We start from the raw sequence: 21,428 nt of genomic DNA, 5'->3' as shown, positions 1-21,428 counted from the left end.
GGAGCCAAACTTTAGTCTCATGTTTAACAAATCTTGCAGAAGGCACTATTTTTGATATACTACTCAAAGGATTGCAGGAACTATGTGAATGGCTATTAATCTATGTTGGAATTCCCTTTAAATGATCACAGCTTATATGTGTATACACACAAATACATCATATGATATATGCATATATACATATATTGCCTCCTTGGGAATTTTTCAACTAAATTTCTAAAACTATACATCTTTCTATTAGATCTAAACTCTATATAACCTTGTGTGCAATTATTTTCAATCACATATGGCATTCAAGTAGTACATTTTGCTCTGTAAACTAATTTAGCTTATGTAGTATGGTCACATAACACAATACTAAAATCTGAAAATGAAAACCTTCCCACAGGTTGCTTTTATCATTAGTCTACTCAATATCCTCTAGTCTCAAATATTGTTAGGTCCCCTATGTATCTGATGTGCGTGTTTGAGTCTCACACTGAAACAGCTGTTTGGAAGGCATATGTCCTTTCTTATTCACTCTTATATTGTATTCATCATATACTATCATAGCACTTACATAAATATGGATACATGAACCCACACACACCCACACATGTATCTTCATCTGCTTCCAACTGCTAGGGTCTTCCTTTTCTCAACTGGATTGTACTTTCTATACATTGGGGAAATTTGTTTGGAGGGGTTTTGTTAACTTGCATAAACAGAGGTTTGTCAGGAATGGGAAGCTTTTCTTAAGTAACGGCAGGTGTCTGATTGTATTGGAACATTTATTTGGCATGGCTCTTTTGGCTCAAAACAAAAGTAAGGGCATAGGAAGGAATGTTTCAAATTCAGTCTTTAATTTGAACTAAAGATAACTAAGTCTTTTTAAATTGTTGACCCATGAGATGAAATTACAGTGTTACTGTCTATAACGGACATTAAGACTAGCTCTTGAAACCGTAACTTCTTTTTCAAAGTCATATGACAGCTGCATTCCAAAACACTGTTAATAATATAAACAATCCTTTGAGATCTTCAGCCACAGAAACAGTTGAAATAGTTTCAAAACAACAATGAAACTTCTCTACTCTGATATCAAGAAATAATGACTATATTAATATTTCTAGTTTTCCTTTACCCTTCCATTAATTCAGATAATTCTGCCAAAACATGATAAATTTGAGCAGTCAGTTTGAATATGCTAAAATAATCGCAGGAACGCTATTTTAAGTTTAACTTGCCTGCCTATGATCAGAGAAGAGTAACAAATTTTATTTCATCATTTTTCTACTTTTTGTCAGTGTGGAAACATAAAACAATAAACTTGTTTGAATGTTTCCGTAAATACCCACTACAATTTTTGAACTTTTCATACAATCACAACATCAGGATGCTTTTACTTGGATGTCCTCAACTTAATTACTTGAAGCAGTTGGATTTAAGAGCAACTCTAGTGAGTACTTTGGTTTTTCTCATTCACTTATATTTTTGGGCCAAGGACCAGATTTATCTGTATCAGTGATAAGTGGTCACAGCTTTTACCTGTGACATCAGAATAAATACCTAGTACATTACTTTTCATACAATTGATGCAAAATAAATCACTGAGCAGATTGGGACTGAATTACCAGGAACTGAACAAACTCTGCTCTTACCTAAATACAATCCCTTGTATCACATATGGCTTGTGAATGACAAAGGGATGTGATTTCTTAAATATATAGCCTGTGGTTAAGCCAAGGGGTGGATTCCCTGATGTGTCACTCATAAACTGTGTGGCCTGGGGCAAGTTACTTACTATGTTAGTTTTCTCAACAGTTAAATGGGGAAATGGGATTGCTGTAAGAAGATTCTAAGTTAAACATATAAAACATTTATTTAGAAAGATATTTCACATTCAATTAATATAAGTTACTATATTATTAGTATTATTTGTTATTATTGTTTTATTATTATTATTATCACTTGACATATTAGATAAACTTTATTCATTCATTCCCCTCTGAAAAATTGATTTTCTATTTAGGGGTTGATATAATTCATTCAAATATCATACCTTCCCGATCTGTTGTTTTTGATGATTCTCAAAATTAACATGAAAAACTCCATCCACTCATGAATTCTCTTTGTGAACTGTCTTTTCTATGTTATTTATTTCAATTCATGAGCATATGTAAACTATTCAATATGGAAAGAGAGAGTCACAAGTTTATCAGAATCCTGGAAATTGAGACCCTCAGTTCTGACTTAAACTTTCCCATAATCTGACACCAATCAAATTTTCTTTAGGTGCCAGAAGGAAATGCTAGCTTGTTGCTCTCTATAACCAATAAGTAGGTGTTTATAGCAAAAAGAAAAACACAATGTGTAGGAAAAACTATTACATAAATCTATAAAAAAACTGTTATATTTAGCAACATTTAATGGGACACTATGGGGGAAGAGAGATGATTATCTGATTTTCATCCCTGGATATTTTTGGGGGGGGTAGTACAGGAGGTTGAGAGGTGGTTATATGATTTAGGAAGTTGTTATATAATCAATACTTTGCACAAGGAAGTTTTCATAAATCTATTTTCCTTGACATATCATCCATAAATACTCTCCACATCACTGCATTAAGGAAGGTGAAAAAAAATGTTTTCCAGCTTTATTCATGTTTTCAAAGTAATTATGATTTATGTTTAAAATAAATGGCTTCAATTTCTGTTCTCCAAATTGAACTTAATATTTATATTTTTCTCACTTTGACTTCTTTCAAGTGTAGCTTGACTTATTCTCTTTGTCACCCAAAACTTCTCTGCGGATGCAATAGCCACAGGTATTTCTGGGCTTCATGGGGTTATAATACGATGATAATTGTGTAGATGCTGTCCCCAAATCTCCCAGTCTCTGAAATTAGTCACAATCAAGGAGTAACATAATCCACACTACAGTGGTCTACTAATAGGCAATGCTCCCCCTAAACTGTGGTCAATCTTTGAGTTTCTTCGTGGATCTAACTTCGAATAATTGTGCTGATGGCCTCATGGCTCAGGGCACAGGATCTGGAGTTAGACCACTCAGCTTTCAAATCCCTTCCTGCTGTTTACAATCTGTGTGACTTCTGGTAGGTGGTCTGCCGTTTCCGAGCTCAACTGTCTCATCTGTAAAATGGGGAATGTAACATCTACCTCGCAGGGCTGGAGAAAGGAGAAATGCATACGCAGCTAATAAAAGAGCTTCTGGTACTTTTTAAATATGTAAATTAGTTAGAAGTCTACCAAGATATTTGCATTTCCCTCCATTTTTAGCTTCCTGTTTCTATTTTTACATTTGGCTGCACTGAGGTTTATCAGGGAATGCCGCCCAAACATTAAAATAGAAAATAGTGAAATACGGTAGAATAAATCTCATGGCAGAAAAACTTTAAATTTGCATGAAAAAAAGTGTAATTTAAAAATCAAAGATGGGAAAAATATAGAGAGGGAGAGAAAAAACAGAAAAATTAATTTGTCACCTGATAACGTGATCTAAACTATCTTTGTTATGTCTCATTTGAGATAGTATAGTCCATGTTACTGGCTCACCAGTCTCAATGAAAATCAACTTCTATGTGCACACCATGTGAATTCCCTTTACCATAAAATAAGAGCCTGAAGAATAGGGAGATAAACTGAGTCTGATCATATAGCTCTCAAGCATGGAAAGGTACCTCTCATTAGAGGCACAAGCTCACTGTTGGTGGAGCTGTCATTTTTGTATTCCTCTCTAAGATCAAGCATAAAATGAATACACTATTAACTGTGCCTTATTTTCTCAGCATTAATCTGCCAGAGCTCTAACACTTGAAGTATTTTCACTTACCTCGTATTGAAATTAAATACAGTCACACCAAAGTAGTTTTTCTCTAAGTTCTTCGAGTAAAGAAACTTCTCTAAGTTTATGGGTAACATGGCAATTTATAAATTTTATAAAATTTAATGACTTTTTCTTCTGAGCAAGAAAATGTATCATCTTTGGTCAAATTTACTTTTTTGAGGGGGTAGATAATTAGGTTTATTTATTTAATGGAAGTACTGGGAATTGAACCCAGGACCTCATGCATGCTAGGCACGCACTCTACCACTGAGCTATAACATCACCCTGAAAATTTTAAATTTTAATGTTACTTAGCATGTCATGAGATGGAACAAATACATGGGTTTGGAAGAACAGAACACTGTAAATTCCACCAGGTTCGTGAAATCGGAATATTAAAACTGGAAATCTCCTTGAGGACCTTCTAAAATAGAAAAGGATGCCTCTTTTAATTAGGAGGGTCCTGTTCCAGATGTTTAGGTTTTTAGCACCTTTTAAAAAATATTTTGCTGGAGTGAGGTGAGGATGAATGCCAGGCCATGCCCTCATAGCACTACACAATCAAACTCATGCTTCCCTCTCAAACCCAGTGCCCTCCTCCATTATCCAACATCAGCCTCTGAAGAGCTGCCCACCTATTCTGATACAACAGTTTGAAAAGCACTACTGAAATCCAGCTTTTCTTTTTAAGGTCGAATAAAGCAAAAGAATGAAGGAACAGCAACATTTTCCAAGGCAACGTAGTGACTTAGTCGCAGAGACTGTAATTTAGGTTTCCTGTCTTCCTGTTTTGTTTTGTAGTATATTCTCCTTTACTTTAAGTAACAGACTACAAGTTGGTGTCTGCTTAAAGTCTCCCTCAGGTTTTGAAAGGCTCATATTTTTACGAGTATATTAGAGATGAGGCACTCAACTATACATGGAATTAATTCTGAGAAGAGGCAGTTTTATACTTACTCTTGTGTTGTTTCTTTCAGCCTTAAGTTCAGAAATTTCTTCTTCCTTTTCTAGAAGTTGTTCCCTACAGGCATTTAGTTCTTTTGTCAGTGCAGCAAATTCCTGAAAGGGGAATAAAAATATTTGAAGACATATTCCTGATATGAAAAATAGATCCCAGTAGGAAGAAAAAAATTCAAATGATAAAATTTGAGTTTAAAGAATGGATGAAATGACCCAGTTGACTATACATTGCTGTTATTAAATTAACTTGGTTTCAATGTTCAGAAAATGCTAGTCCATGATATTTAACATACACATTTTTATAATATGCTGCTCAGATGAGTATATAAAATATATTTCAAAATGCATCAGATACATCATATTGAACTTAACATTAGTATGATAACATAATGATAATACAGAATAATTTAAATTTGACTAATTTTGTGAACAACTCCAAAGATCTCACATTTTCATTCTTTTATAGGAATGTTTAGATTGAGTATACGAGATCACAAAAAAAAAAAATCAACACCAATCCAAAACAAAATATGCCATTTAGAGATTAAAATATTTACTTATTTAATGTTATTACTTAATTAACAAATATTTCACTGAAATTTACTGTATGCCAATCATTGGAGACACAGAGATGAATAGATCACAGTCACTGCCTTTTAGGAGTTACACAGTTCTATGAGAGTGACAGCTTTATGAACAAATAGTATATTCCAACAGTACAGGATAAAATAGAAATACATACATGTTTCTTCAGGGGAGCCCAAAAAAGAAAGCCCCTAGACTAGGCTATCAGGGTGGCATTGTCTGAAAAGATGATACTCAAGCTGAGATTTTAAAGTCTAATAGGAGCTGTCCCCGTAGTTAGGTGTGAATGAAAGACTTCCTCAGCAGAGGAAATAGTGTGCACAAAATCCAGGAGATGAGAAAGATCAGAAACCTCCTAGGAAACCATCTGACATGGCTGGAGCACAGAGCACGATGGTGGGCAGATGAGAAAAATAAAGGGAAGATAGCGAGAACCTTCCATGACACACCTAAGGAAGTTCAGATTTTATCTGGTAGGCAATGGGAGTTTTTAAATAATATCAGGCAGCAAAATGAAAGGATAAAATGTGTGTTCTCCAAAAACACTGGTTATGGAGGGTGAACTGGATTGAGGTGGGGTGCAGGCACACACGAGACCAGAATTAGGGTTTCCTTTGGTAAAATCCATTCAGCAGATGGTAAAGATACGGAGTAAGGCAACGGTGATGAAATTGGAGAAGAAGAGGCACCCTGGAGGATGTGGGAGGTCAAATTTACAAGAAGGAGGAACTGATTAGGGAGGAGAGGCAGCGGATGCCTGGCTTAGGGCACCAGATGAATGGTGATTAATCATGAGAGGAATAAACAAAAACTAGGATGGGTTCCTTGAATTTGTGGCTGGTTGAACTTCAGATGATCATGGTCCTATAGGAGGAGAAAAGCAGTAGGTAAAAAGTTGTTGAAATGTTGCCTCGCATTCACTTAAACCTATTTCATTATGAGAAACCCACTTCATAGCTTGGGTCAAAAGGTATGGTATGTTTCCAATACATTTCTAAGGTTCCTGAGAATAATAGTATATTGTGTACAGTTCCTCAAATAATTTGCCCAAATAAAATCATGTTTCATGATTTAAAAAAAATTACTTATTTGATACAATGAAGAAAGAGAATGCCCCTAAATCTTACAAAATAATAAATGTATCTAAGACTTGATGACTTATTTGAGATTCTCTTGCTAATTTATGCATTGCTCAGTCTTTCCCTCTGATATGTAAGTTCTATGTGAACTTGGACTTCATCTGACTTCATTGCTATACTCCCAGTGTCTAAGATATAGTGGTGCTCAATTAGTATTTATTTTCAATAAATAAAAATGGGTAATGTGTTCTGGAGTAACCCTTTTTCCATGTGACAAATGATATTTTGGAATTATCTTTCATGGCTTCCTTCTCCAAAATGGGATCAGAGATTATATAATGTGGGTGTTTTTTACCATTAGGCAGAGTGTTAAGACAAAATGAAGACTGCTTAAGAAGAAGATCAAGACACTTAATTCAACTGTTCTGTTACTCTAACTTAGAAACATTTTAAAATAATATTGAAAAATAGCAAACAGATCCATGTCATCATCAATTTCTTTAGAGTGATTCTCAGTAATAAAAATTGATGCTAAAAAATAAAAAAACTGTCAAATATGTTAAGTATTTGGGACAACGTGGCTTCAGGCTGAGAAAGCACTCTCGGATGATCAAAAAGAAAAACAAAAATGAGGAGACAGGTTTGGTTAACCTAATCTCCACAAAGGCAAACTTAGCAAAAAGTAAATGAATATGATGATTATGCAAAGCTGGAGGAGGTTTAGGGTTTATATTTTTGTTTGCTTCAAACCACTTATTTTGCTGAATTTCTCTGGGTGGCTTCAACCCAAGTGGTACTTCAAAGACCTCAGAGTAGACTTAGAGCTTAGAATCAAGATGAAAGAGTTCATTGTTACATTTGGCTGGCATTACAGATAAATGTTTTCTTCTCTGATTGCTTCTTGCTTAAATGTTGATATTTTCTGAATATATTATATAAGTGGAGAATGGAAATAAGCAACAAGCAGAGAACAATAAACACTTCCACAAAAAATGAAATCTTCATATAAACTGCATAGTCTTCATGCAGAAAAGAAGAAAGTAACAAAGATTCTGCATTGTATATTACTAACATAGGTATTTGAAAGTAATCCTATACACATGAATATTTTAAGACAAAACATAAATCAAACCTGTACATTTAACATCATGCCATTTTTAAACAAAGCACATATCTGGTTTATCTTTGTAGATATTTAGCTTGCTATCTACAGAAAGGAAATATTTTGGAATTTTAACATTACATATCTCCAGGTAGAAAATTATAAGTGAATTTTGTTTTTTGGTTCCTGCTATGTATTTGTCATCAGAACTCTCTATAATAGAGAAGTATGCTTTTATATTCAGCATATAAAAGAAAATATAAATCCATAAGTGCACTGAAACAATCATGTATTCAAAACTAAGGACAGAAATTAGCCAAGATGTCATTGGTGACAGATGACTTCATATTTTTTTTATCATTATGGCACTGATTCTGAGCAAGCTATTTAGTGATTGCATGTATTAAGATTAGCCTCACATTATTAACTTTCTAGAAAATTTCAGGCACTATTTTCACACTCATTATCTCATTTTGCTCTCTAAATAACTAGTGAAGGAACCTCATTCCAACTTTATGGCTGAGGAAACTGAATTACTAAGATTTAAGTCCAAGTTCACGAAGCTTACAGCACATCAAGAGTGAGTTATGCTGTGAACACAGTTCTCCAGACTGTGTGTCTAATGCCTTTCCCCTATACCATTTGACCCTAGCTGTTCATCAGGTTTATATGGTTCAGATGTGGAGTGCAGTTAGCAATTCTCTTTTTCCTTATCTAGAGAATTAAATAACCATTACTTATAATTACCTTATATGATCTTCCTTAATTACTCCAAAAAGAGTGTGGGGAGCTAGGAGGTGAGGTCCTCCTTCCACACAGAGCAACAATGTTAGACCAGCACATCCTACATATCTCTGCATATCTAGGAGGCAATATCATGGAGCCAATCATCAAGTGTTTTTACACTTTTTATCTGACATTTCTCTCTTCTGTACCTACTTCTCCATCCATACTGTCAACATGAACTGAATTTTTAAATCAACTTTTCCTACATAATAACAGTAAAGGTAATTAACATTGATTGAGCCATTACAATATGCCAGGTACTCTGCCAGGCAGTTTATATTGATTACCTCATTAATCCTAATAAAACCCTGTAACACATTACTAAAATCTCGCTAAACAAAACTAAACACACTTACCATACAATCCAGCAATCTCATTCCATGATATTTACTCAAAGAAGTTGAAAACTATGACCAAACAAAACCCTGCACATGATGTTTACAGCAGTTTCCTTCATAAGTGCTAAAACTTGGAAGTGATCAAGATGCCCTTCAGTAGGTGCAGGGATAAATAAACTGTAACTCATGTAGACAATGGAATATTGTCCAGGCTAAAAAGAAATAAGCTATCAAGCCAGAAAGAAACATGGAGACACCCTAAATGCATATTACTAAGTGAAAGAAGCCAATCTGAAAAAGGTTACATGTTATATGATTCCAACCATATGATGTCCTGGAAAAATAAAAATTATAGAGACAGTAAAAAAATGAATGGTTGCCAGGGGTGTTGGGGGAGTGGAGGGGATGAATGGACAAAGCACAGAGGAGTTTTAGGGCAGTGGAAATACTCTGTATAATTACAGATACGTGTAAGCATTTGTCCAAACCCATAAATATACAACACTCAGGGTGAACCATAAGGAAAACTATCGAGTTTGGTTGATAATGATGTGTCAATGTAGGTTCATCAATTGTAACTGATGTACCACTCTGACGGAGGTTGTATGGTTGCATATGGAGACTATGCATATGTGGGGGGAGATGGAATATAGTAAACCTCTGTACCTTCTCAATTTTGCTATGAACCTAAAACTGCCTAATAAATACAACATCTTAAAAAAAGTCTCACTGAGGCTTAGAGAAATTAAGATATTTTCCAAAGTTAGACACTTAGTCAATGACATAGCTGGGCTTTGAATCCAGACAATCTGTTTTGTACTGGATAACTACAATAAAGTTTGTTTTGTTTTGTTTTGTTTTTCCTCCTGACCACAGCCTTTCCTGTCTAATTTGCCCTCCCTCAGTCCTTGGAAAAATTGTATTTTCCTCAAGCTCACAAAGCTTTTCAGATCTTCCTAATTCTAAGCACATCAAATTTAAACAGATTTTAACTTTTAAAATCCAAGCCTTCCAAAATATGGCCCTTTCACAATTAATTAGCTTTATTTCTCACTGAACAATAACAACTACCATTCTGAGCAGGAGCCACTTTGCTCTGCCCCGAACTTAGAATTTTATATGAATTACTTTATCTCTTCCCTATTTTTCAGATGCGAATACTTAACTTAGCATAGATGAATAACTTGCTCAAGGTCACACAGCTAAAAATAATCCACATTGGTTCCAAAATGCTTTAATTTCTGCAACAATGCTTCCTTGTCTCTTAAAATAGAAAATCACCAAATTCTTTGACAGTAGCAATTAATACAGACCTATCATCCCTCTATCCATCCATCCATATAACATTTATTGTGCACCTACTACATACGAGACCTTGTTTTATGTGCTGAACATATAGAGATAACTTAGACACGTTTGTTGCACTTAACCTCATAGGTCTCTTTCAGAATTCACATTGGCGGCACATCAGGGATTTTCCTCACTAATAAACACTCAAAACCTATCACTAAACTGCCATACATGAAGTACTATTAGTTTATGTGCATGGAGACACTGTTGACTTACAGGTAAGCTTACTCTATAACATCTCCTTTTTAGTGGTCTATCTTCTGCATCCACCACAGATTTCCCCTTCCTGTTTCTATCGCCACCTTTCCATTTCCTCATCTCTCTTATTTTCTTTTTTATTTCACACTATTCCTATACCTGGAATACTCTTCCCTATTCTCTCTGCCTAATTTATTTTTAAAGCACCAACTTGCCTTGTTAATGATCTATAATACCTTGTTCAAGATCTATCAATGCATTTACTGTATTATTTCATAATAATTGAATTACATGCTCATCTTCTCCAAATAAACACATGATCCTTTAAGACAATGTTGTCATCCTGTTTATTTTTATATCCTCAGGGCTTTGCAGAGTTTCTGACTGTAGGTATTCAATAAACCCTTGCTGTAACAATAAATTAATGATTTACTTTCCCTAAACTTTGACTTTAATACCAAAACAATTTTAAAAGGCATAATTAATTAGTTATTTCTTGTCCTCAGTGACATTATTAGAATTTGCTCAATATAGAACATATCTTATACTTTTTGCTTTGCAGCTTTTGTTTTTGCCTGTATCTGAAATAATACCATACTACATTCTACACAGCAATGGCATTATTGTCTGCTATATTTTATTGCATGTATGTGAAGTAATACTATTTTTCTCAATAATTCATGCATTCAGACATATCATTTGTTCTTCAAATATATTATTTTGGTCTTATTAATTCTCAAAGTAAAAATGCATATTTAACCCATATGTTACTTCTCTAACATAGAGTTTCTCAAACTACATTATACAAAACAGTATTACCACAAGATTCCCAGAGGAAAAAAAATCATAGCCAAACGGATTTGAGAAATGATGCATGGTGTATATTTTACTTTTGGAAATATATCATAGACATCAGTATATAAGAGATTTTGACAAAAACTGGTTTTGTGGCCAAGAATTGGGACAACTTAGATTTCCATCTATAGAAAAGTGGATGAATTTAAAATGGTAAATATAGTAGATATAGTAGATTCACATGAGGGAATATTGTGTAAAAGGCAGAGTAATCTGGCTAGATCTTTATATAACAACATGGAGAGATTTCAAAATTATAATTTTGCATGATAAAAGGTAAGGAACAGAACACGATGTGTAACACAGAGTACTGTCAGAAGCTGAAGGCAGTGAGGGATAAATGTTAGATGGAAACATGCTTCACCAGGTCTGATTCAAAGGAGTCTTTAAGAGCCAAGACTGCTGTGAATCACTGACAGAACTCGTAGATCGCTTACCCATTACCAACTGTAGTCAGCAACCTTCCAGACCAGTCATTTTGTTCCCCAAACATAGTCTGCCCAAATTTTTAGTTTTCCCAAGAACCAAAATGACTTTCCCAACTCTGTTTATTTTTTCCTTGGAATTTTAAAGAGCAGTTAGGACACACAGTACCATATAAATATCCTCAGACAGAAGGGAGTGCCCTGTTTTTCCTTAGTATGTACTCACACAAATCACATTACACACACACACACACACACACACACACACACACTCATTTGAGCGCGCCCTGTGTCCTAGGGAGATGTTAGTGAAAGAAGCAAGTTAAAATGTCTATATACATTCAGGCATTTAGCACTCAAAGTACTTTTACTCAGGAATAAATCATTTCTAGCTACATCCTCCTCAGTACTAACTCAAGTCATGATATAGAGCATTAGTTCCTTTTAAAAGAGAGTAAAATAAAATAAATTTCTTCCTGTTAGTATCTTTAAACAAATTGAAGGTATCATTTTTTACAGGCCAACACAAGTTATCTAATTTCTGAGCACTCTGAAATTACAAATCCTGTAAGTTTCATAAAAAGTAAAGTTTCTTTATTGTCAGTTTTTAATACTAAGTTATTTTTCTAATTGAAGTTTAGTTGATTTACAACATTGTGTTAGTTTCTGATGTACAGCACAGTGACTTATTATGATACATATTCTTTTTCATTTTAGGTTTTTATAAGATATTGAATATAGTTCCCAGTGCTGTACTGTAGGACCTTGTTATCTATTTTATATACAGCTAATCCCAAACACCTAATTTATCCCTCCGTGCTTAACGCTGAGCTCTTGGTGTTACCTCTTTTCTCTCCTGCCCACCTCATCCTCTCCTTAAGCTGTTGTTTCCTGAGCATTCATTATAGCTTAGGGGTATTGTTAGGAACTTTACATTTGTTATATCATTTATTCAACATGACAGCCTTATTTTTCCCAGAATACAGATGAGAAAACTTGGATAAAAGAGATCAAGCAACTCCAGCAAGGCCCATGTTCTTACAGGACAATGTCAGTGCTGGTATCGACATCCCCTAGGCTTGTCAGATCCCAGGACAGAGGTAACGTGCCTTAGTACCTTAACAGTGCTTTCCCTCGTGCATGCTGGCATGTGAGCTAAGGGGGAACTTGAGTAATTCAGTGTCTGAGCTGCTAATATTTCAAGTAGTAGCCCTTAGGTCAGTGGTTGTTCTCAATTAGTTTTTTTTTTTGCTTTTCAAAGAAACTTCTCTTGGTTTGGTCCCACCAGGTGTATTCTCAACGTGAAAGATACGTGTGCATAGTATATACTGACTCAGTTCCCGTGCCTACTGATGTTCTATAGAGATAACCTGGTCAGGGGAAGAGGGCATAGATTCAGAGCTTCGTCAGGCCTTCCTTCCTCCTGTCTTCTCCTCGTGCTCTTTCTACCTGGTAAAGCACCGCAGCCTACCAGGCTGCCCATCGTCACACAGAGGCAGAGCATTCTATTTTTATACATGTTCCAATGCATTTTCTGATATTTAATATTAGACATAGAGGGACTGAAAGAAACTGCTTATTTCCTTGTCTCATTTCAGGATGGTGTCCTTACTTGAGGAGGTTTACTTGAAAGAAATAAAGGATATAATTTCTCATTAACTAAATTTTGGAAAGACTTTGACTTAATAGATGAGTCCTTACCTCAGAAAAGCAGGTCAGGAGAAGCTGCATGACAGGAGGTGAATTCAACCTTTTAATTTCAAGTCACTGACTCCAAGGCAGCAGTCTCCAGAGGAATCTATGACAATCTATTCATCATAATTACAATTTTAACATTCTTTATCTTTCAATTAAACCTGCATTCTGTGGGCCACTTAATTAATGAACTGACAATGGCCTTATTTCTGCAACCATATATCTGAGTAAGTCCTGGCTGAAGAATCATGAGTGCAAATCAGAGAGAAGAGAAAAAAATAAAGGGTGAGCTGGGATTCAGCTTCCTTAAGCACCACTATCACCCTCACAACACAAAAAAGCATCTTTTAAGTTTATTCTCCCACCAACACTTGTGCAAATTAAAAATAGCTCTGAGGAAAGCATATGGCATGAAAGCATGCTCACTTGACCATCTAACATTTAAATTAGACAAAATTAACTACTTCAACATGTTTTTATAATGACTTCCTTAAGCTGTGACCCCTATTTACTGTATTTTTGTGTCTCCTCTTTTAAAAATTGAAAATTCTTCTAGCAATTTTATTTGTAATACTTGGTGGAAAGCTTTGGAGTTTAAATTTATATTTATTTGGATTTAACTGGTCATAAATTTACATGTATAAAAATACACATCTCTTTCCCCACACCAAAGAACAAACCTTCTAGAATTAACAGAAGTATTACACCGGAGAGATAAAACAAGGCAGCTGGAAGACTTAATATATTCCTTAAATTTTATATCTATGAATCTCTCAGAATATTAGTCTTTATAAATTCAAAGACTCTTTATAAATTTAATTTAGAAATCATTTAGTTTGGAAACAAAAATTCATTTGTTTCAATAGAAATCAATATCCTCTCTCCCTCTCTATGTATCTATTTGTTTTCCTGCTTTATTATGTTATGTAATCAAATGCGGTGTTAATGACCTCTGGTCTTATAATTGCCTCCTAGCCTTGCATGAGCTCAGGGAAAGCTGTCATCCAAAATTACTGTGTGAAACAGCCATGTCTCATGGTCAGCCCTGGGCTAGACAGCTCGAAGGTAGAGTTGCTTGCATAACTAATACAATTTGACAGGCACAACTGGACTTTTAAAGTCTACACAGAAATTGTTGAGTAAGGCTGCCCAATTTAAAAGGAAAATGAGATTCAAACTCTATGCAAATAATACTTTGTGTCCCCTTGATTTTTTAAGTCTCCATATAACAAGACAACTGCTTTGACCTTTCACAAAAACTACATAGGAGAAGATTATATTAACGCATTTTGGTGACCTGAGAGAAGCAACTCTGTCTAAAATCAAACACGCTACAAGAAACTTTTCATGGTGGATGTGGACATAGGTACTGGGTAACTTTGTTTTCAGAAATCTTCTAATCAAAGTAACAGGCATCACCCAAAAAGTAGATGTTTGCTGATTCAAACTTGGGTGCTGTCATGTAGCATTAGGCTGTCTGACCATCACGTTGTGTTTCTATCACACCTCACTTATTACACTCCTGCTGAAATGTGCCCAGCTTCTGTCTTATCCCTGCTCTACTTTCTGGACTTTAATTTGTCAATGTGTGTATAGAGTTTCCCTGGGTATCAGATACTGTTTAACAGCAGCTGTTGGAGACGATGTGGCTTTGTTGCTGAATTCTGGAGAGCAGGCAATGTTCTCATACATCAGGCAGAGAACACATGTAAAGGCACTTAGTTTTTCAGAACCCCAAAAATTGGCTTCCCTGCCAGCACTGCATTATGATGTCTGTGGCCCTAGGAATTAATTTTGCCTTTGTGGGCCCCTTGGTTCATAAAAGATATTAAAATCTCTATGGCTATTATGATATAAAGATTAATATAATCCAGACTGAATTGTATTCATTCTTCCTTTTAATTTTAAAAGTAATTGAAATAATTTCATGGGTTCCTAAAAGTATCATGAGTCCTAAGTAGTGCTTTCACTGTGCCCAATGGGTAAATTGACCTTATACTCAGCCTTACATGAAAGTCATGTGTGGCTTGGTCCAAACAGTACCAATTTCAGAGTGTAACAGAGCTAGGTTAATATCTAGACCAATAGCAGTGAACTTTTTAAGCCTCAGTTGTCTATCTGGGAAATGTAGGTGGCGATGCTTTCTTGCTGGGCTGGTATGCATAAAAATGAGGTCATCAGTCTGTATGATCCAGCAATCATGCTCCTTGGTATTTACTCAAAGGAATTGAAAATTTGTATCCACAAAAATCATTGAACATGGATGTTCATAGTGGCTTCATTCATAATTGCCAAAACTTGGAAAGAACCAAAATATCTTTTAATAGGTGAACAAATAAACTGTGGTACATTTATACAATGGGATAGTATTTGGTGCCAAAAAGAAATGAGCTATTAAGCTATGAGAAGACATGGAAAAACTTGAAGTTTGTATTTCTAAGTGAAAGAAGCCAATCTGAAAAGGCTACCTACTGTATGATTCCAACTATATGGCATTCTGTAAATGTTAAAACTACGGAGACAGTGATACTTACTGCCAGTGGTTGCCAGGGGTTGAGGGTTTGGGGTGAGTAGAAAAAGTACAGAGGATTTTTAGGGCAGTGAAAGTACTCTGTTTTGATACTTTGATGACAGATACATATTATACATTTTCCCAAACCCACAGAATGTTCAAAACCAAGCATAAACCATAATGTAAACTATGGGCTTCTAAGTGATAATAATGTGTCAATGTAGGCTGATCAATTCTACGAACCGTACCATCAGATGGGGGCTATGTTGATAATAGGGGAGGCTATGCATGTTTGGAGGGTACGGGTACATGACAAATCTATGTACCTTCTTCTCAATCTTGCTGTGAATTTAAAACTTCTCTAAAAAAAAGAGTCTAAGAGTTAAAAAAAAAAGCTAGATCATTAGTAAAAATGTGACTAGCAAAGGTCCTGGTTACAAAAGATGTCCATAAATGATATAATTTTTGAGCTACATGTAATTATTTGATGTATATTTGTTTTCTTCCAAGAAATTTCCATAGTAGAATGGGGTATTTCATTAGATGCTTCAGGAAATTATAAAAAATCATGTAGTTTTTTTTTTTCTTTGATAAATGACTTGTAACTGGAGATAAATGACTTAAATAAATTACTTACATAAATCTCATTACTAATTGTCCATCCCCCTTTGGGGGAAGATCCTAATAATCACTCTTAATAATAAATCAGGGACAGCAGGATTGCTCTCAGGAGTAACAATAAAGAAGAGAGGGTCCCACTGTATCATTAGTGAGCTAGAATGGTAAAAATTATCAAAAGTAATGTGACAGCATAAACTCAGCACATTTTTATAAGAGAACATGGCTTGTTATACTCCGTTGTTCCTTTGCACTTAGTAATTCTTGCTGATCAGTTAATTCGGTTATTATTGCCTAAAACACACTGAGTAACACTCTATATTCTCTTATTAAAATAAGCCATAATATTAATGTTCATAATGATATAAACTATGAGGAAATTATATGGACATCATAAAACTGTTCTTTAAAGTTCCCTAGAACACATGTCTCTGAACTTATCTGCTATTATTCCTTCTACACTTCTCAGATTGCATCTATTACCATTACCGTGGGGCTCACACAACTCTCAAGATGTTGTCTGGCATCTGAAGTGAAATGACAGGATAAAGGATATTTGAGGAGTTTGCAGTGAATCCTTGTGTTGGCTGCTATGAGATGCTGTTTGAGAGGCGACCAGCTGCCTCCAAGAAGTCTGGCCAGAATTCAGGGTCACAGCTTAAAGCCTTTTATAGACAGATTTCCTGACGCAGGTGATTAGGAGGAACCATGTTGAATAAGGACCCTCACTCCCACCTTGGGCTCTGACTCTAAGTTTGAGTAGCTTCCTTAAGTCCTCAATCCTGTCCCTCTGCCTATTATTAGTGGAATGAGAAAGACAGGCAAACACAATGGCTTAGAACCAAGACTGAAATTACCCACTTCAAGTGTTCTTTCCCTTTAACCTCCTCCAGCTACTCCTGTACTTTTAGCCAAATAAAAGAGGCACTTAGGCCCAGTCGTATTGTATCAGATGCATGGAAGAGGAGAGAGGGGGGTCACCAGGGAGAAATCCTAACATCCTAACAGAGGCACCAAGCCTTCTGGTTCCATAACCCAATTGCTATTCTTGTCCTTGATCTTCACTCATCTTTATGGAAAGAAAGGGAAGGAATCTTTTATCCCTACCAATGTCCAAAATATATTTTTGCTTATTTTATGCTTGAAGAATTTGGAAATTTATTAAAACTCAACATTCTAAATACATTAGTAAAAATCACCTGGCCCAGTAAGCACTGTAGCTAAAGCATGTCAGGGCTGAGTCACTGCCAACCGAAAACCTTGTTGGCAGGAAAAGCCAATTTTCAACAGCTCTGACAGTGTAAAGCAGGAGGCATGTTTGACAAGATGCCGCGTATTAATTTAAAAGGCTTTAGCATCTGGTTAGGTAACACCTGCTGTGGCAAACACTCCCAGGCACACAAAATAGCATTCAAGCTGAATATTCAAATCGCCCAACATAGCCCAACAAAGCTCTAAATCTAAAAAACAAAAACTAAAACAACAACAACAAAAAACTAAATCATGTCTCTCTAGCAATCAACAGAGTTAAAATTATATAACCAAAAAAATTCAGGCTACGACATTGTTTGCTATTCACTGAGCTAAAATGCTGTAGTGAGTGCTATGGAAGTTACAAAGTATATTAAAACATATTGTCCTTCCTTCGAGACTTTCACTGTGTGCAATATTTACAAGACGAACATGGCTCAGAGAATAACACTTTTGTCCTATTAAGGTGTATTCATATATAATTAAAGCATAAATTGTCAGTGAGAACAGGGAGAGGATGGCACCAAATAACAGAGAAAAACAAGCCACAGGAAAGAAAGAGCAGGCAGAGGTTTTCTAAGTACTCCCTCTTTAAAGGGAGTAGAGGCTCAAAAATTAGGGTCATCCCAGGATAGGGAGAGAGGCAAGTATATGTGTGTTCTGGAATTGTCAGGACACACTAACATGACATGGTGCCACTAAATGTTCAGTAACATGTTCTGAGTCTGTGGATAGCAAGAAATATTCTTAGAATAATTGAATTTTCTCTGCTGTTTCCTGCAGTGAAGAGACTTGCCCTTGCCAGCCCAGTTTGGATACCAGCCACTTGACAATTCTGTTTCTCACTACAAATTAATAAATTAACATTTTGATAATTCCTTTATTGACTCCACAAAATGTTATTGAATGCCCAATATGTAGGAGAAGATTCTGTAATTTTTTTTCAGATATTATAATGTGTACAATGGCGGCAAAGACATAGTAAACAAAGGTAGCTGAAACAATTACAATACAATGTGGTAAATGCTGTGATGGAGCTATAACCAGGGTAATCAGCATGCACAGGCACAGTTAGACTGACCCCTGGAGAGGGGCTGCGTATGGAGGAGCATCTAAGACAACATGTGTAAAATGAGTAAGAGTTAGCTGAGCAAAATATCTGTTGAGTAAAACCGTTTCCAGACCAAGAGAACAGCTTAAACAACTTCCTAAAGTCCCAAAACCCTAAGTACATTAAAATTATAACACTCTTAGAAAAAGTCTCAAGGGTAAATTATAATCTTGGATTAGGCAATGTTTTCTTAGGTATAATACTAAAAGCTCAAGCAACAGAAGAAAAAAAAAATAAACTGGACACCATCTGCTACGGCCTGAATTGTGTTCACTCAAATTTATATGTTGAAAGCCTGCCCCACAATGTGATGGTATTTAAAGATGGAGCCTTTGGGAGATGATTAAATTTAGATGAGGTCACGGTAGTGGGATTATTGCTGTTATAAGAAAATGAAGAGAGAGCAGAGCTTTCTCTCTCTGCCATTTGAGGAAAGGCCAGAAAGCAGATGTGTGCAAGCCAGGAAGAGGGCCTGGCCATGCTGGCACCCTGAACTCAGATTTTCAGTCTCTAGAACTATGAGAAAATAAATCTGTTTAAGCCACCAAGTCTACAGTATTTTGTTATGGCAACCAGAGCTGACTAATACATTATCAAAACCAATGATGTTTGCTCTTCAAATGAAATCACCCAGAAGGTGAAAAGACAACCCATAGAAGGAAAGACCGTTTTTGAAAATCATGAATCTTATAATAAGTACTTATTTCTAGAGTATATAACTGTTACAACTGGATAATAAAAAGACAAATAACCCAATTAAAAATGAGCAAAGAATCTGAATAGACAGTTCTCCAAAGATACACAAATGGCCGTAAGCAAAAGAAAAGATGTTCAACATTATTAACCATCAGAGAAATGCAAATCAAAACTATGAGACACCACTTCACACCCACTTAGGATGGCATACTCAAAAAGATAAATAATAGGTGTTAGCAAGGATGTGGAGAAACTTTACAGACTGCTTGTGGGAATGTAAAATAGCACAACTGCTTTGAAAAAGTTTGGCTGTATATTAAATGGTAAAGCATAGAGTTAGCATATGATCCAGCAATTCTACTACTAGGAATATATCCAAGAAAATGGAAACATATGTCTACAGAGAAACTTGTACATGAATGTTCATAGCAGCATTGTTCATTATAGCTAAAAAATGGAAACAACGCAAGCCCAACAAGTGAAGAATGGATGAAAAAATGTAGTACATAACATAAAATGGAAAACTATGCATACATTAAAGAAAGTCTTGATACATTTTATATCATGAATGAACCTTGAAAATGTTACGCTACATTAAAGAAGCCAGCCACAAAGGACCATGTATTGTATAATTCCATTCTTATCAAATGTCCAAAATAAACAAATATATACAAGTAGAACGTAAGTTAGCGGTTGCTAGCACTAGGGGAGAAGGGGAGATTGCAGGAGGTGACAGCTAAGGAGTGCAGGATTTCTTTGGGTTTATTTGTGGGTAAAAATAAGATATTCTAAAATTGATTGAGATGCATGTACAGCTCTGTGAATCTACTGAAAACCAATGAATTGCATTTTCAACAGGTGAATTAAATGGTATGCAAATGATTTTTCAATTAAACTGTTTTAAAAAGGCAGTTCAGTATGGATTCAGTGTTAAGCTATGTTGATTATTTTGGTCTTTGATAAAGGGTGATGGGAGCCATGGAAGGGATTTAAGTAGGTGAATGACATCATTAACTTTATCTTCCTTCTTATGAGTTTAGCAACCACTCAAAGATTGAAAACACCACAATTCTGGACTTGCCAAACTAAGGGTAGGATTCTGGGCCTTATTAAATTTATCAAGGTAATAACACCCTATCATACTTCTCTTAATAATCATTCAGTCTTCTTGTAGACACCTAATTATTTCCACTCAATAGCATTTGTTTATTGTTGCCATTAGAAAATTTCCCATTCCTGTCTTTTTGACCATCTTGATGTATCTTCTCCAACAACAAAACAAAAGATGTTAAAACAACACTTTATGTAAGACATATGCCATTTTCTCTCTTTGCCATTTTCCCTTCTCTTTTCAGAAACGTCCTCTAACATATGAGTATCTTTCTGGTCAACAGAAGCAGGAAGAATCTCAGAAGACTGTCCTTTTTAAGAAAAGTTTTCAAGAAGAAAATGTATGGAAAATCACTCATATATTTTTAATCTTTTCAACTGCTCATAGGAAATCTGCAAAGACTTAACCAAAATGGAAAAACTCTTAAGTTCCCTCTATCCTATAGCTATTTATTACCCTGCTCCCAGCATGCTCCACTGACATTCAACCCCAAGTGTTCAGTTCCTGGGATCAGCAAATTTCTTCAGGATGCAGAAGTCTTCAGAAAACACTGTACGGGTTTTTCAACAGCCTATATGTTACATTTATCGAGGCTTTTGTACTGTGGAGGTCTTTCAGACTTTCATATTTGCCACAGTGGCAGAAAGTAGAAGTTGAACACGATAAAATATTTATGGATGTTGATTTCCTACACTGAATTAACATTAAATATATTTCAAGCTGTCAGGGAACTATCCTTGGGAATTTTTTTTTCTCTGCCAGTTACCTAGTTTGTGAGACATATGATTAAATGTGACATAAAAAATTAATAAGCTCATAAAAGAAAAACAGAAATCTAGGTTTATATCACATAAATCTGAACTATATTTAAAATAATTTCAGAAAACAAAAAAATTCACATTTCATCATTGAAAGTGCTTTCAGCTAAGAA

General features: G+C 35.3%; 1 protein-coding gene across 2 annotated transcripts in view; it reads right to left on the bottom strand.

Moving 5' to 3' along the window:
- PPFIA2 (PTPRF interacting protein alpha 2) overlaps nt 1-21,428 on the bottom strand; it is a 389,231-nt gene that overhangs the window by 162,649 nt on the left and 205,154 nt on the right. For both annotated transcript variants that reach the window (XM_010958810.3, XM_045519411.2), the window contains exon 4: nt 4,783-4,884. In XM_010958810.3, coding sequence (XP_010957112.2) covers nt 4,783-4,884 — 102 coding nt within the window. The remainder of the gene's footprint in view (nt 1-4,782; nt 4,885-21,428) is intronic.

Source organism: Camelus bactrianus, chromosome 12, assembly GCF_048773025.1.
Source record: "Camelus bactrianus isolate YW-2024 breed Bactrian camel chromosome 12, ASM4877302v1, whole genome shotgun sequence".
Lineage (NCBI taxonomy): Eukaryota > Metazoa > Chordata > Mammalia > Artiodactyla > Camelidae > Camelus > Camelus bactrianus.
This window is presented reverse-complemented; position numbering and strand designations above follow the sequence as displayed.